Source organism: Microchirus variegatus (assembly GCF_963457635.1).
Source record: "Microchirus variegatus genome assembly, chromosome: 13".
In the NCBI taxonomy this organism is placed as follows: Eukaryota; Metazoa; Chordata; class Actinopteri; order Pleuronectiformes; family Soleidae; genus Microchirus; species Microchirus variegatus.
In genome coordinates this window covers 7,771,206-7,789,827 of record NC_139814.1, presented here as the reverse complement: position 1 = coordinate 7,789,827, position 18,622 = coordinate 7,771,206, and the positions used below count along the sequence as shown (strand labels likewise).

General features: G+C 41.9%; 1 protein-coding gene across 2 annotated transcripts in view; it reads right to left on the bottom strand.

The window, feature by feature from the left end:
• LOC310935752 (RNA-binding motif, single-stranded-interacting protein 3) overlaps positions 1-18,622 on the bottom strand; it is a gene marked incomplete at both ends in the record, with an annotated part of 208,341 nt that overhangs the window by 135,212 nt on the left and 54,507 nt on the right. For both annotated transcript variants that reach the window (XM_083899692.1, XM_083899693.1), the window contains one exon: positions 3,057-3,148. In XM_083899692.1, the coding sequence (XP_083755818.1) occupies positions 3,057-3,148 (92 nt within the window). The remainder of the gene's footprint in view (positions 1-3,056; positions 3,149-18,622) is intronic.

The window sequence follows — 18,622 nt, the reverse complement described above, 5'->3', positions numbered from 1 at the left end:
CAGGGCAACACGCTGCGGACGTGAATACAAATGCGTCGATGAGTATGTGAGTGTTTGTGTGCGCTGCGGAAAAAAGGGAAGAAATGATAGCGAGCATTAAGTAAAAGAGAAGGGGGATTACGGAGGAAGGAGATGAGATGAGGTGCAGGAGGAGGAGGAGCCGACAGAGTGATGGTAGTGATACCTGGTAAAGAGACATAAGAGACATGCAGAGGGAGTCTATAAAAGCAAACTACTCCTTAATGTCTCTCACAAGTGTGATAAAAGTAAAAAGTCACAGCACAGACTGCTGGCCTTTCCATTTGTGTAAATAGAACAAGGGAGCATTGAGAAAAATTATACACAAATACTAATAGAAAAGGGTTTTGTGAATTTGCACACACACACACACACACACACTGACACGCATACATGTTCAAAAAGGTCAGCTCTTTTGTTTCGGGGGGGGCCGGACCTCCCTCGTGAAAATATTGATAGAGGAAAAAGTAATAATGAAAAGTGTGGTCTTAAATAGCACAGATTCTTATCTGTATGCTGAGAGCCTGCCCTCTTATAAATACTGGAGGGAGGACACTGGTGGGGGAGAGGAAACGGAAAAAAAATGGTACGTGTGAGAAATGGCACACCTGAGCACGGCACAGAACATCATCTCCTCCTGTCAGATCTCATCCCATTTGATCAAAATAATTGCCACATTCATCGTTATCATCAGTTCTGTCAGCATCACCGGCGCCGCGGTCATTCTCCATCTCATCATGGCTTCTTTGGCTTCAAGCGGAGAGATTTTCTGCATTACATCAAATGCGGACCGTCTCGTCTGAGAAAATCACTCATCGTGAATCCCGACAGTCATCACCATATTCATTGCTTTAATGCTGCTGATATTTTGTGCAACTGTTTAGATAATCTTCGGCTGATACAGAAATAGCCTGCTTGAGCCATATGGGCTTGTCTGTCAGCGATATTCATACAGGGCCTCACTGTGCTTTACTTTAGAGTGGTTCTCTGTGCAGTCAACAGTAGAGAGAAAAAAAAAGAGAAGATGAATAAATAGAATTACTGTGCAGCCTCGGTATGTCCTTACAGACCAATGCAGTGTCAGTCCACGCAATTCTATAAACAACTCACAGTGACTTTTAATGTCAAAGACATTCATGAGGTCAACGCCAAATCAAAAACAATCCCTGAGTCCAAGTGAACATTTGCCCCGGTTTTCCCTCGAGATGTTAGTCACAGTCGTCAGGCAAATAATCTGTTTTCGTGAAGTCACAGCGACCATGAACTTTGACCACACGAATCTAATCAGGTCATTTGTAACAAATCCGAAGATATTTTTGTCGAGCTGTGGTAGATATTGTGTTCACAAATACGAAAAAGCCGAAAAAACATGGTCAATGAATGTCACCAGTTGTGGAAGCATAACGGCACAAAATTATCACATAAGAGAGGTTTAGTTTTGCCAAGCTGCCAAAACCAGGGCAGTCCATTATTTTTTCTATTTCCCTGTGATAGGGGAACTTTCTGTCTCTCTCCTATCTGCATCTTGTGTCTATGCAAGATTACCCTAATGTAACAGCTCAGGAGTCATTGTAATAGTGTTGCAAGATCTTTGCTGCCGACCCGAAATCAGGAGGTCTCGCTAAGTCTCGCACGGCATTGCACACACACACAAAGCCAGGTACCTGCTATAAGATCAAGGTAGCACGAGTTATTTTAGACGTTCATCATGGCAAAGCAGAAAAAAAAAACCCTGTTGGAGGAAGCGAGGAAGAGGAAGCAACTGTCCGAGCAAGGCTTATGTGGCATATGCCGATGGGATACGTTTCTATGGGATAAACTCGCTGTTCTCAGTGCATTCCTGTGTATTTGCATTTCCTCGATGTTTGCTATTGTTGTGAAGGCATGTTTATGAACACTGTCTGTTGCTGGTTTGTTGTCGTCAGGTGGCTGGCTGTTGCTCCATCTTCATTATGGACATGGCTCCTTGGCTTGTGTTCACCGGCTCCGTTGAAACCAAATGCAAATGACCAGCAGAGACGAAGGGAGGATTTTTTTTTTTTGAATTTTTACGACAGTAAAAGGAGGATAAAGCGACACGAGGGGGGAGCTCCATAGAGAAAAAGGCGGAAAATTGACAGCACCACTTAGTAAATATTGAATACATGAAACAGGTGATCAATAACATAAATCTCAAATGAAAAAAAGGGATAATTTTAAAAGTTTCAAAATCATGCTGGCTGAATATAATTAGTCTTCTCATTTGCTCCTCGGTCATAATGGGTGAGTTAACTAACTAACAACGTGCTGAGACTGACAGCAATTAAAAATAGGTCACAACGTTAATATACATGACTCATAAACTGACGGGTGAATGAATTTGTATGCTGCCAGTGTGTTTTTCCCTCAAAGCCACACCTCTCCATGTGTATCTACTGTATGCCTGTCAAACTGGCAACACTGTGAAATACACTTGGGGCTTCTTTGTTCGACAGAAACAGCTCGTCTCATCTGCTTCCACTTAAGCGGGCTAGTAGTACTGTTACACACGGGCCAAATGGGCCAGTCAAACCTCAGTAAGCAGGACCAGCTCACTTAGTTGGTCCTGCAAGTGTGGCATGGAATGATGAAACACATAACCACACTGAAACAAAGGAGCTGCGAATGTGTGAGCAAAGTCTCAGCACTGGTTTGTGTGAGACGGCAGCTTTGCCGCGTCATGACCGAGTGTCACTAAGCTAAAACAGACCAAACACGCGCCACAGTCGCCTCTCAACTTGTCACATGACAATGTACACATGCAATTAAGACACCACAATGACGCGCGCTCATAATAAAGCAAACAAATCAAAGCGCTTAACGAAAAGGACTTTCTATAAAAATGTGTTTATGGACAAAAGCAAGTTTGCATGTGGCAGCTCTCAGATCCCTCAACATCTGTTAAGAGTGTTAAGTGTGCAGCGCTGAACCCCAGGGGTGGAACTGAATGTTCAGGAAAGTGCTAACGATAACGTCAGATGAAGCGGCAAACGCTCACTTGCTTTTAAGCAAGTTCTTACCTTGGCCATTTGGGCCTGCACCCCGGTGGCTTTGAGAGATGACACGGCCTTCTGTGCTGCAGCTGGGCTGTCAAAATCCACAAAGCCATACCCTGGAGAGAGAGAGGGGTGAGAGGAAGAAAGAGAGACATGCATTAGAAAAGAAAAGACAGATTAAGGCAGATGACTAACAAGGAGAATGACAGGCACTTGGTAATTGTAGCAGTAATAAGTTGGTAACATTACTACAGAGGCTGCCAGTTCTCATATCTGGTGAGCACTACATTGTTTGATAATTAGTGACACTGATGCTCATAGGGGGATGCTATGCATCTTAATTAGTAGCATGGATGAGCGATTTAGTAATAACAAACCCCGGCACGCTGCCCACCTCCACCTCCACACACACACACGCACACACACACACACACACACACATCCATGCACTGATACACAGATATCCACTCTTTAGTGCAAACAAACAAGCAGTGAGCAGCATAAAAAATAAAGGAATAAAGACCATCACTGTTGCAGTTCTGCTGAACACGAAATCTGATTCGCAATGAAATTACAACTGACATTAGTGCTGAACAATTAATCATTTTCAAACTGGAACTGCAAAAATTGGAACAACTTAATCACACAGGCTGCAATTTAATTGCTCTGTATTTGATTGTTCGGCGTTCTATGCCAAATTAAAAAGTAATGCATATATTACATGAAGCAATTCATATCTTAATCGTAAGGTCTCGTCCTTGTATGAGCGCGGTGCTGTTTAGAAGAAGATGTCTTGATGGTATCTCGTGTGGACACGCGCTTGTTTTCAATCCATAACATAGAACAAATCACACTGCAGTTCAACTCGCACTTGCAATATCTGTCTTGGAATTGCAATTACGTATAAATCATTCAGCCCGTACTCATATACATTATTGATCACTTTTTATTTATTCATGTAATTGTAATGTATGAAAAGTCGGGTGATTACGGCAATATTGCACACATGAACACTCAAATTCCTCACAGCATCACGGAGTCATTTTCAATTTTCACTTGCTCAGCCATTTGATTTTTAAAGACTGTGAAGCTGGCTGGCTCACATCGTGCTCTTCAAAACCCGGCATATTAACACAACCCCATTTCACAGCCTTCATAATCCTCTCCCCGGTAACAAATCTCTCAGAGGTTGACAGTGTACCAGAGCTGTGGCCGTCTCTCTCTCTCTCTCTGCTCTTTCAACTCCCTCTCTCTTTCACGCACATAAACACACTTACATTTCCCCACAAACACCAGCCTGCTCTGACAGTCATCTTTCTGTCCTCCCTTGTCTCTTTGGGCCGCCAACACACACTCGGTGCCTCTGTGACTCATATTTCTCCTGACATTAACAGCCACCAGCCTCCATCTGGAAATTCATCAGTGGAGAAAAGTGGAGGGAATGAAATCTGTGACTGTGATTTATGAGTTATTGTGATCTCCACGTTCTCCGGGATGTATCAGAGACGAGGGTCACGTCTGTGTTAATTAAAATTTGGTGGCGGATTAAAAGCAGTCAATGGTGCCCTCTGATCCACTGTTTCAGAAGAAAAGTGTAATTAGAAAAGGATAATGGGTGTGAGGTGGGGTTGGGAGGGAGGGACTGGCTGGCATGGTCACCCTGTCATGCTCACACACATTAGCACACACACAAACACCAGACGACTTTATCTCGGCCCATAAATACCTGTGTGCAGTCAGTGTTATAGAGATTTTTGACGTGTGCGTTTGTGTGATGTGGTAGCGGCGGTGCACCGGTTGGGGGTTTTGGGGTCAGTTTCTTGTCGGATGGGAGTGAAGGAGTGAAGGAGTGCGGAGTAATGTGAAAATCATAACCTGTGGCGGATGGGAAATCGAGTGTAAGGGGCTGATTAATGGGCAACTGTTCCAGCGGCGCTGGTGGAGGTGGGTCTTTAATTGTGGGAAGATGAAGAGCCAGGGTGGAATGCGCACATTCAAATACAAGAGACAGTCACATAAACTGGACTTTTCTTTTTTATAAGTACACATTTAAAAGGGTACAAGTCAGCGTTTTCCCCGTTTATGTACCATGAGGGAAGAATGAACACAGTGAGCCTATCCTGATTCAGTCATAACCTAGGATCAGGCTGTTACCGGGCATAACTATATTTGGTAACTTCCACAGACATCCAAAACAGTTCTGAAGCAATTCCAAGAGGCAAATAATAATGGTCATATGGTTCAGTCTTCTCCTACATCTGTGGTTATATCTCAGAAACTAATCATGGCAAAGTGATGAAATCAATCAGTGTGTTGGAGCAGGGTAACATCTTGAATCCCTTTTCCACTGTGGTCTCAGTTCGCCTTGCCATGGCACGGCAAAGTTTAGGTTGGTTTTTCACTACAAAAATACCTACTCAATGTACTGCATGGCTGCATGAAACTGCCGTGACTTTGTTTTACACAACACACACAAACGACTGACTAGTGACTTGTAAAGCACTTAATTATTTGTAATTATTTGTAACTGTTGTTCAGTATTCCCTCCATGACCGGAGCAACGACTCCTTCTGTCACAGTCCCTGGACTGAAATACAGCGGCAGTGCTAAATACACCAGACTCCTCTGTTAAATATTGAGATTTTAGAAATTTTTTCCCTGGTCATTTTTGGAGATTAACTCACTTTTTGCAGGATTGTTAAGTCCAACTTAAATCTAACTAAGTTTAACTGAGCTACAGTTTGGCATTGTTCTGCTTGATTCTTGTGTCGGATGTCTCTTCCTGTGAAGGCCCTCTGACCAATCAGTGACCGGCAGTCTGACGACGGAACCTCGCCAGAGCAGGTACTAAAAAAAAGTACCTGGTACCAGGTACTATGCTAGTGGAAACGCAACTTAACCATGCTGTGCTGTGGCGAGGCGAGCCTGTGGACACACGCCATGAAATATGCAGGACAGGGGTCCCCAAGGACAGGGATTGGGAAACCCTGTTCTAAAATGTTCTAAATATGAACTTTATTTTTACATACTCTTTTCAGGTGGGGCAAGGAACCATAATAGTAGATTCATGGACCAATAATCCAATCAAATGTTTAAATTATTAAAAGTATTTCAATGAGTGCCCTGTAAAGGGTTAAACTATATATAACTGGTATATGTATGGGTGTTATATCCATCCATTCCAAACTCCATTGGCTGCGAGGACACTTGAACACAAACAGGTCTCGTGTTCGTTTGTGATATTTGCTGAAAATGACTGAGATCTTGTGCTCAGTTAAGCATGGATCTGGTGACTGCGACGGCTGCAGCATGTGATTCAGAGCGTTTTCATTCTCATTGTACTTCTGCTCACATTATTTTTGTCGGTAAAAAATGGAAAAAAGGACGACCACAATAGAAGAGTAATCCGACGTATTACAGCATGTGAGGCTTTTAAATACCTTCCATTTGGTAGACAAATTAAGACATACATTCTGGGCGAATAAAACACAAGAAAACATCTTTACGGCTGTACTTTATAACCATAACAACAGATATTTTTAGGACTGTGGGGGAGCAAAAAGTATGATTCCCCAATTTAAAAACCTGAATTAGGATACGACTTCTAATCATAAGAGCATATTAACAGCAATACTGTTAGTGAGGCCCTCTGTGCAATGTCCGATTCTCTTTAATAATCAGAATAGTCCTGTGGTGGGTACTCGGGACCCCCCCAATTACAATTTTAATATTCACCCCACTACCACCTGGAGTACACTTATCAAACTACTGGCAGGATGAGGATTTTAGAAAATGCTGACCTATATTCAGAGTGAAGGTAGAAGGGAAAGGTGGGTGGAGAAGTAAGAGAAAGGGTGTGTACAAGAAGAAGGCAGAGAGAGAATGGGGGTTATTTAAGGTCAGCTGAATGCACTGAAGAATGAAAGACTGAATTGGCACTCAGCGAGCTGCCTCCACCAAAGGATCCCGTTCCCTTTTCTGGCTGCATTTACTGAGGATGATATAAGCATAATTATCCCGAAATGTGCCATGTTTGATCTGTAGCCACAGGGCAAAACTGTTAAAGGCTTGTTGTTTGGGAAAAGAGAATAATAATAACTTGAGAAAGAGACGAGAAGTTGTGGAGGTCACAGAAAAGTTACCGTCTCTGTACATATACTGTATGTCTATATGATATTTGTACGCTTTAATGACTTCATTACCTCACAGACATTATACCACTGCAGTTAAGTGACTCATTTTGGATCATCCACAGTGAACAAAGACTAAAACATGGGTTTATATGTTGCATTTTAACTTTAAATTAAGATAACTCATTTAACAAAAGCATATATTACAGTATAATTATTTTAATTATCAGACAATTTATCATGGTCATTATTGTTATTGTGTGATCTGAAATGCTTCTATTGTATGAATGTTTTTTAGCCACATCACCCAGTCCTCATTAATAATAATATGAATAATGTCATGTCACGCTTGTTTGTTAGCAACAGCCGAACGACACAAAATTGCTAAAAGCCATTTTTTTTCCCCTTTTACAACAGTTCATGATATTGTTTATGTACAAGACTGTAACTAAAGACATTAGTCCGTTCAACATTAAAAAGCTGTGCTGTATGTTCGCCTAACCTGCTGATGTGAAAGCAGTGAAACCTATTAGAGAGTATTGTTCCCATTATCAGCCCCCGTAGAGTCATTTACACACTGTATTTACCAGCGTTATATTGCAAAGGGGATAAGAAGAGAACAAATGTTGATCTTTTTTTTCATTTCACTGTAGTGACGGCAGCCAGACTGAAACAATCTGTCCTGTAACCCTCAGCCTTATGTTCATCATTTTGGGATGTCAGTCTTAGAGTGGAGTAAAAAACAGGGAGTGCACAAATCACTTCAGGAAAGGAAGAAAATGGGTAAAGACAACGTCGCCCAGCCTGCGAACTGCTTAACTGCATTCATAACCCTTAGAATTAGGGTGGTGAACTCGCCATCATCAGTATCAGTAAGTATTGAGACAGTCAGTGCTAGAAATTCTCTTCTTTCACCACTAACATCAATAAATACACCAAATGCGTACTAAAACTGAGGCTCCAATGAAAAACTTATAAAATATTTGTGTTGTAAATTACTACTTCATTTGGTAACACCTGAATTAATTCAGTTAAATCCAACTTTTTGTTAATTTCTGAGTTGCTGGAAATTCCAGCGTGAATTCCACTCATATCCATTGTGCTGCAGACAGAGAACTTATTGTATACATGCAGATTTATAGAACGTTTGGGTGTGTTTATGACTTAATTTACTGCATGTTGATCCTTGTTTATTCACTATGCAGGAGGAAACGTAAATTATCTTGCGGAGAGAAGCAGCAGTCATTTAACAACAATGCACTCAACTTCAGACGCCACATTCCTCAGACACAAATAACATAAATACAGTATATATACTATATATACTACACACATACTCCTCCACACAGATGTTGCTTGAAGAATGAGCTTCTGAAGCCAAGTACACGCTGTCCTGCTACTGTATTGAATATGGATACTCCAGAGTTACTATCTCAAGTGGGATGCAGAGAGCAAGGTGTTGCTTTGAAGCCTCTGCAACAACACAAACATCCAATCGATAGCTGTCACTTAGAAGCAGCTCAAAGTGACTCACTACAAGAGTAACTGCTGATAATGCTGTGCGGCTGCACACTAATGTGTGCACGTACACACAGAGTTGCTGAAGCACACATATCTCCACACAGGCAAACTGGGTTTGACACACTCGTAAACACACACACGCGCACACACATGTTGCTATATTTGTCAGAACACTTATAGATATAATGCATTTCCCTTAAAGAAACGCCTAATCCCAACCATCCCCCTTACCATAAGCTTTATCTAAATCTCATTTTAGTGCAGAGTAGACCAACGGTGCCAATTTGATGTCAAGTTGGCGAGACCAGTAAAATAGTATTAGCATAATAACCCATGAACAACAACAAGTCAAACTGTTTTCCTTTGTTTTACATGAAGTATTTGCCACCATTTTCTTAATCCTTAACCCCAAAACCATGAGCGCAGACGTTTGTTTGACATTTTGATGCGGGATCTTACTATGCAAGCACTGGCGAACATGAACCCAATGCAAAAATCAACAATTAGGACGTGGAAAAGGCAGAGAGACTGAGAGAGAGGGTTGTGAAAGCGTGCTTACATCCTTTCTGGGATGCCAAGACCCCAAGTTTCCCTAAGGGAAGGGGTTTGAGTGTCCTATTAATGCCAAAAGGTTTTCGCAACAATTATTTTGAGACAAACTTTGATATTCAAACTCGCTCAACCTTGATGCTTCTAGTGTTTGGCTGCAGTGTAGGTTATAAACCCTGCCCCTCCCTGTGAGCACATGAGACGCGGGCCAAGAAAAGTACGTGCAAAATATTTATTTTTTCTCAAGCGGCTCCAACCTTCAATCACTAACTGCGCTGACTTCACCACATGCACCACCCAAGATGGAAGCACCCAAATCCAGGCGATTTAAGCATCGTTTTTGTACAGTGGGAGTAGATATAGACAAGCTGTCTATCCTTCAAGTCAGTCACTGACACACATGCAGTATTCACACACACTCACAGCCGGCCTGTCTCTCTGACAGAAATAAAGAGAACATGAGCTGCTATATCATATTTCCTGGTCTGTCTCTAACAAGGAGCCTGTCAAGATAAAAGGCCCATCCTCAATCAGTTACTACATGATTCTGTAGTGTATGCTCCTTGCTGTTTTCATTACACTGTATTCCTTGTGACTGTACTTATATGTGTGTATGTGCGGCTCGCAGTCCCACCTACGGAGCTACGGAATGACAGTCGATGGCCCCTCGAGCAATGCTTTACACATAAGTCTTCAGTGGAGAGTGGAGATAAGGGACTCATTACAGGCTGTGTATCAACATATCAATCACCCATGCATCATTCATGCATTCAACATCATATTATGCTAATCCTAATTACTTGTGGGGGGGGGGGGGTGAATTATCATTCTTTATCTACTAATAGTGGATTGTGTAGGGTTTCCCTACCCACAATATTCAGTACCATTTTTCCCGAGTATTTCCACATTCTCATTTTCAGCACTAATGAACCCATTTTGCCCTGCACACAATGGCATAATAACGCCCTAAGTATGAATAATGAATTCGGTGACAAGTCATGGAGGCTTACGGTGTTGTACGGGGGCAAACAGTGCGGTTGTTTACGTCCTTGTGAGTCATGCAGAAGTGTGGTGAAGCTGCTGTCGCACATGGCTGAGTAATCATTGTGGTTACATGTATGTTAGTGATTCCTATTTTGCATGAATTAAAATAAATACAGTTAATGGCGGAGATAGATGGGCCACTCCATAGACTAATATATACGTGGCAGTGTAATATGGTTCTTATTATTCATGTTACAGTGTCGCATCTTGTGCTTTCCGTTAGTCTGTGCATCATTTTGACCTTGCTATATATGTGACCCTTTATGGTCACATAAAAAGTTATGTTGTATAAATAAATGTTGCATATATCATTTTAAGGTTTTGCTCTACTTTCCATTGCACTCATTTAGGTCAAGTGCGTAACTCTCTACCACGTATAGTCTTTTGGTTAATGTGGGGATTTGCCATTGAAAATCATACAAATATTAATTCATATACTCCTGTGTACACTTAATGCCAGGACCGTTCAGTATAAAGTCAGACATTGGTCAGTCCTACTCATATTTCATAAGAACATTATGGATTCAGGGAACTGAAAATGAAAATTTTACTTTTATGACACATGACATAGATAGAGATTTTGAAACATTTTGCAATAAAGCCCCCCCCCCCCCAAAAAAAAGAGCCACTCCTGAGACACACGCCTCTGACAGGCAGTGTGGCTGCTCTGTGGACCGAAATGAAATAGTGAGATGCAAATTATACTTGCCACTGGACAAAAGGCAAGGGTACAACATGGACAGGTTGCCAGGCTGTCACATGACCAACATAGACAAACAACCATTTACACTCACAATCACACTCATGGAAAATAGATCTAAATAGAGAGGATTCTAATTCAAATCAGAATTTGTACCACTGACCTTTATGCTGTAAGGCAATATTGTTAACCAACACACCACTTGTTGGCCCTGATTTAGTGATTAATGATGCTGTAATAAAATAAATAAAAACTTAATCGACATACAGAAGTAATAAAAAAAAAAAAAAAGACTCAGTGAAAAGTTTTATTGCTTGTGTGTTTTTGGTCAGTTTGAGGATTTGATTAGCCCTTTAGCTTGACAGAGAGAGCGGGTGATGGTTTTTGGAGGCTGCGGTGAGCTGCAATGCAAACACTGAGGGAGAGGGATGGGTGGGGGTTTAAAAAGCGAGCCGGATCCATGAGTAACTGCAGCCACACCAAGACCGCCTTGGTCACACTCCAAACCCAGAGAGAGCATCCTCACTGGGACTGCATTCTTCTGCCCTCCCCCATTTTATCCTGCACTACCACCAGCTGAGTGATGATACATTTTGCGGCTCCCCTCCACTAAACCATGCGGTGCTGTGAGCGGGAATGTGTATCTCTGGGCTTGTGTGTTTGCTGAATGGGCGTGTAAGGCCTCCAACTTACTTGAGTGTGTGGTTACATGAGAAAACACGGGAGGATCATAAATCTATCGCTCAGTCAAAGGATCCCACAGAGAAACATCTGCAATGGATATATAGTGTGTTTTATGTTGTGTAGTACAGTGTTAGCTTTGGATCGGGAACTTCAGCCCACATCACAACCAACAGTGAATTAACGTAGCAGAGAATTGACATGTCGCGAGGCAAGACCTTCGCCGATCATGCTCACTACGGTTCTAAATCCACTTAGTGAATCTGTGCATGTGTGACAAGAGACACGGCTAACACGAGACGAGTGAAACCAACCACTTTTATTAACCCAAAATAACACTGCTGCTCTTTGAACTCAAAATGAAGATCCCTCATTTACTTGTCCACTGTCACACCATTCTGTCTGCCTTGCACTCCAAGACAATCCCTATTTGTTGTACAATAACTCTCACAGAGAGCTCTTTTTATATTAGACACTGGTGAGGAGATAGTGGTACAGGCAATTAACTTATCAACCCTGGAACATGGATTTATAGCTCAGGCATTCGTCTTGGGCTGAAGTAGACAGTCCACTGGCTGTATTGTATTTCCTGTCATTTTCTCTTGCAGGTGCAGGAGTGTCCTTGTCGGAGAGCTGCAGTCGGGACCTGCAGAGGGCACAGAGCCAGGGCAGGGAGCCAAGGGGGCCACTGGCAGCTCATTGTGCTGAGACAAACTGAGCAGGAGGTTAAAAAAATGAATCCCTCATGCAATCTGTGCAAGTATTACAGATGGATTCTGTAGTGTGATTCAGAAGTGATGCGTAATGTAAGCAGCAAGACCCAAGGACAATCGTAGGGGTTGTTCACATGCAGCAACGAGGCAAAAACACTTGGAAAATGCAAAGTGAGAGGTGTTCTAACCAAGCTGCTTCTGGGGTTGCACTTTTGTTGCGCCGGTCGTTACTATGCAACAGAAACCTGGGAGCTGCAGAGATGTCGCTGCAGCTTCACTGAATTAATTAACCCTTTAACACCGAGAGTATCACAGACGACACGTTTGCACAAGTGCACTTTACATTGCCGTACTTACACGGCAGTTTGTGCTATCGGAAAAATTCCAGCTGTTTCTGAAAGCTGAGAAGTTTCACATTAAAGTCAACGTGGTTATTATTGTAATTTCACTTGTGTTGTTGCAGGAAGCCAGAGAATCGGTGTCTTTGTCACCAGAGATAGTGTCGCATTTACAACCTTATTGTAAATATGTTTTATACTGTTCAAAATTCTAATTTAACAAGCACAATTTGTTGTTCGTGTACCACTTTTCTAAATGAATCTTTTATGTTTTTCTTCAATTTAAATTGTTAATACACTATTTTAACATGTAGTAAATTGTAAATAATTGCCAGATATTGGAAGTTATTCTGGAAAAAATGGGCAAAAGCACTTAGTTACATGAAATTTCCAGATGGACATTTTGAGGGTTAGGCGTTTGAATTAAGAACAACATCTCAATAAAGATGACAGATTACCAGCATCGCTTTTCCCTCGCCCCAGTTCTGCTGTTCGATCTGTGTTTGGAGGAAAAAAGATCAGAAAAACCTGCCATGTCTGGCTGCATCCTGTCCTTCATCTGATTCAGGAGCTGCATCTCGAAAATGGATGTTAAAAGTTTATTTCAGAGTCCACAAAGACCAGCTTGACAGACTGCTCTGACCTGAGTATCAAAAGATGCACTGAAAGCACTCAGCACTCTGAGTCAAGGCCAACTGCGACACTGTCTCATTCTCATTTGTGTAGACATCTATGTCTAAACTGTAAATATTGTGTGTGCAAAAGACATTGCAAGTGAATTGCCACTAAAACAATTATGCAGCTGTACTACTGCTTATTTTCTCCGTCACAGACATTCTTAAGAAACTCATTTTAAAATAACTGCCAAAAAATAATGTAAAATGAAGTTGTTTTGTTAATATTGAGGCAGTCATAATGTTAAAATGTGGAATTATCATTTTTATAAATCAATACCGAAGTATTTTAACAAATTGATTAATTTACTCTCTACTGCAGTTTTGTCTTTCATCTTCACTGTTCTCTTTTCTTCTGTCCTCCCTTTGTTTCCTGATTAATTCATCTATTCACACTCATTAGCCATAGCACTGTGCCATATGGCTTCTACTACATTTCGCTGCTCTAAATTCAGCACATTTTGCGATATAATGTAATGTTACAATCCACAATGTGCTGCGAAAAAAAAAAAAAATGTGTATCACGACAAATGGAGTCTGTTTACAGTGGAAATGGCTTCGAGCATTTCCTCTATTGGAGATTCAAAATGATACCCAAGAGGCACCACGAAATATGTATTCACATATTTAAAGGAAATCCACTCATTGCTGCCAGTCATTCATTTATGCTGGCAGGACATTGTGTAAAGAAAAAAAAAAAGAAAATGAAAAAGAAAAAGAAAAAAGAGAAAGAGCAGACATGATCTTCATTTAAATGGTGAAAAGGCATCGGCTCTCAGCTCCAAGAGTTTGCTTGCTTAACAGCAAATCCTCAGCGTGTTTGGTGCAACATGTGAAGAGCACTCCAAAAAAAACAGGTCTGAGACGTGAAGGGTGTTAATTACTTGTCAAGAGGTTGTTAAAATGAGACCCAAGGCGAAAAAACTGAGAGGTTATACAGAACACAGATAAACCACATGCTTGCTCACCGAGATAAGCACGACCACTTACTAACAGCACAGTTACACATGGCAGTACTCATGCAATCAAACTTTTTGATCTTGACATAGAGCATAAGTGAACCTACACAATTACATGCACACACACACATTCACGCAGGCTGATATGACAAAAACCCTTGAGCAGCTGCTCATTAAGGCACCTGTTGATGTGAAAACGGTACAAGCACCATGAGCTGTTTCACTTCACCTATGGAATATCTTAAAATACCTGCCCTGCCTCCGCTCCGGCTATAAACGGAGATTATTAACTTTAGTATTCATGCTGAGTGCCATCTTGTGTGCCACTATGTTATCCCCAATTGAGCAGGAGCTCGTAATAAGCAAGCTTATCACGTCAAGTACTAGGCCCCAAAAGCACCACCGGTGAGATGAGAGGACAGGCTAAATATTTGAATAAAGCTGGATCAATGAAAATCAAGCGCCTCCGGAACATGGAGAAAATCTCTAGGTAAAGACAAACATAAAAAGCTGGACAAAGACAAAGTGGCTCATTCCTTTGAACAACTACTCAGATCATTTATTTGTGTCTTACATCTGTTAGTCATTCAGGGGGAACGGCCTGGCCGCCTACAGCTAGCCTTCCTCTACATTGCGGTTATGATTTATGCCTTCCTTAACTAATCAAGGGTATGATCATTAGTCAGGGGATGTTCGAGAGGCCAGGGCTTTATCAGGTAAATGGAAGGCTGTGCCTCTCATTGAGGCTTCCCTGCCATCCACGGGACAGTTCTGGGATAAGAGATGAGTGGAGATACGCCCCCTAACCTTCCACCAGTGCCCTCTGAGGCATTTTGTCAAAAAACAGGGCAAAGAAGGGAACTAGGAGTTGTATTGTGCAATGGACGGGTACAATTACTAGCCACGATGGTGACAAAAATCAAAAACAGAGATTGCCAAAAGACTGTTTGTACTCTGCTGAAATTTATGACATTTTTTTTTTTTTGTATTTTTTGGTTCCAAAAGACAGGCACTGAAAAACAACACTTAAGAAATGAAAGAAGAAAAAAAAAATCAATGTCATTGTCCCTGTGTAACAACACCCAGAGGAATCTTGATCTATTTTGATCCGTGACTCTGTGGCCCCTCACCTCATCACAACCTCCACCACACTCACACAATGTCTGTGTCATTCCCCCACTCCCTTTCCCCAGTTTCCTGTCAATCTATCACTATAGCAAGCGAAAAAAAATTACGCACAGATATACAGACGACGACCACACTGCATGCAAAAATCAGCACAGGAAGTTGGAGTGGTACAAAAGGTCAAGGCTCAAGGAATGTGACATTGGCCTGGCTGCTTCTATTTACAACAAACTTGGCCAATAAGACGACTTCTTGGTAAACGGCCAACTTGGAACTTACTGAAATGGATATTAAAGGGGCCAGAGGAGGAGGGAGGAGTGGAGAATGAAGGAGAGAAAAAGGGATTTATGTGTGTGCGTGTGTATGTGATCTGAGGGTTGGGACAAAGGCTGTGTGTGTGTGTGTTATCCAGCGATGTTCTACATGCTGAATCTGTACAAATCAATGTGATTACCCTTTCAGATACTGTTAATTAGAATCATTAATACACAATGCAGGCAAGAAACGCCACATGTTTTCTCTCCCTCCCTCCTACAGCCAATCTCGCCTCTTTCTGGAATGGCTTTGAGGAAACATAGGCATTTGGAAAAGGTCTGTCGTTGGCCGCGTTTCAGTCAAGATTCTCATCTGCACATAATTCACTTTCAAAGGGCAGAGGGGGCGGCAAAGAGAATCCTTAATTGCGCCGGCACCGTGCACAACATAGACAAATGTTTATATCTCAGCCTTCTAATGAGAAACCAATAATGGATGCAAAAAGCACTCCCCTGCTTTTTCTTTCCATCCTCCTCCCCCACCCCACCCCAAATACACGGAGACACATGCACATGACAATGAAAAACAGGACTTTTTGTGGAGCATCACCTCATTTATCAATGGCCCTTATGCTTGCAGTCATGCGATACACTACTCGGGCACTGATGCAGCAATAAATCTGTTTTTATAGAACGTTACATTGCATATATTTCCCCATTAGGCTGATCCTGTGGTAAGGCCAACGGATGCTCCACATTGTAATGGTCAAGCCTCTGACAGGCTTTTGAATTACACCATGCAGTGCATGCATGTGAAGCCCAGCCAGGGGAAACTGATTGAGTATTTAAAACGCAATGCGTTCACTGTGTACACATTTTTTTGTAGTACTATGTGAATTCACTACATTTGTTAATCATCAAATGTTTGGCTTAAATGTTTCAACAAACCACTAACAAAATACAGTAAAAAGGCAACAGCAAGTCTTTGGAGATGCAAGTTTATGTAATGCCCTTGTGAGTTTTTAACATCCTCATACAAAATAGATGGCAACACAAGGGGCAAAAAAAAAAGAAAAAACAACAACAGCAAACTGCCAAACACACAGCCACAAGAGACTATCTTCCCATCTCATCTATCTCCCACAATTCAGTGCGGTGGGCCATCGCGGCAGAGCGCAAGTCACACCGGTGAATCTCGGTAGGGCCTTATCTCCCAGCAACCGGAGGAAAAGTGAGGTCCTTTAAAGGGCTGAGGTCATTTCCTCTGCCTCTGAGCACTGGCAGGGAGAATAAAACGTCTCCATTTGGTCAGTGCTGCTTTATTTCAAATGCTGCCACTGCCTTTAAAGGGGTCCTTGTGGGCATGGATGGCAAATGAGCAGTTTAAAGTTCTTGCAATCTATTTCCTCTCTCCCGCCGCCTTCCTCAATCCCCCCACTCCATCCATGATGCAAGCCCCAAATTCTGCGTAGCTGTGTTGCTACAGTAAATGTGAAAGTACAGAGACAGAGATATATAGATAGGCCGAGAATGAGAGAAACAGAGGGAAAAAAAAACAGACACAAAGTGGGGAGGAGAGGCAGCGTGAGAGTGTGGAGGAGAATGAAAGTGTGTGTGTGTGAGAGAGAGAGATGAAGAGCTGAATGCCTCCACTCACCCACAGCACTTGACAGCCCTAAAGCCCTTTCACAACTTCCCATTCCCATTTCTCTCTGAACTGGTCTACATCCAAACCATGTGTGTGTGTGTGTATTTATTTATCATCAGTTTTATATGCGTCCGGCCCGTACCCTTGCAAAAAATATGTGAATGTGTGCACCTGGAAAGCCCGTCTCTGTGTGTGTCATAGAGTAAGGTAGTGAGCAAGGCAAGTGAGTCAGCACAGGGAAGATAGAGAGGCTCAGTCAAAGGCCTGCGTGGTTGGAGGAGAGCAGCCAGAACCGGCAGACAGGCAGGAAAGTGCACACGCTGTGATGTTAGCAAAAGGATTGATAGATCTGTTGCACGGCCACTGCTGCTACTGCAAGTCTAACACACCTCAGGCAGATGGATGGGGAATGTGTGTGTGGAGGTACGATAAGTCTTTTGTGAGCGTGCCCTTTGTGTGGGAGAGGTGCATCACATGATCTTAGTGTGTTGTGTCTTTTTTGTTCTGTGGTACTTGAAAACTGAGCCTTGGAGCACTCAAACGCTTTGTAAACAGGGCAAATGTACAGATAAATGTATAGATGGATGAGTGCCACTGGAGAAGTGAATGTGTGCATGCTTGTGCGTGGGTGTCGTACCTGCGTTTATGTTTGTGTGCACACTATAATGCACATATCCTTGACACCTGACCTGTAAATACCAGAATCATCACAACTGTTTTTTTTTCTGCCTTTGCAACAACAGACAGCCTTTACTCCCACACTCTCCATTCTGCCTCACATATCATCAGCAATCCATCTCAACGCTCACCACTTACGGTCGCATTGTTTTTATATGAAAAAACATATATTCATCAGCGTTAAATAGTGCAGAGTAGTAAAATGTTACAGCTAATGTATAGGCATCCCATGGTACAAGAACACTCACATCCCTAGAATAACAACAAGACACAAGTAAACAAGCTGTGGCAGCAACTTAACTTGTAAATCTGCACAAACTTTTCAGAAGCTTATGTTGGAAAAGTGTGTTCTGCTGAACCTGCTGCATTTTAAAGAGCAAATACTGTGATATGGTATCCAGATTTAAAAGCTCGTTGTTTGTTGTTGTTGTTGTTAGAGAAAACATTTATTTTGTAAGTTTTTTGTTTTTGTTTTTGTTTAACAAGCTCTAAGAAGCAAATCATTTTTTTTTTTTTTGTCAAAATTGTATTCATTGCTTTCAGGAAGGTTTAAGAAAGAGTCAAATACAGGAAGTT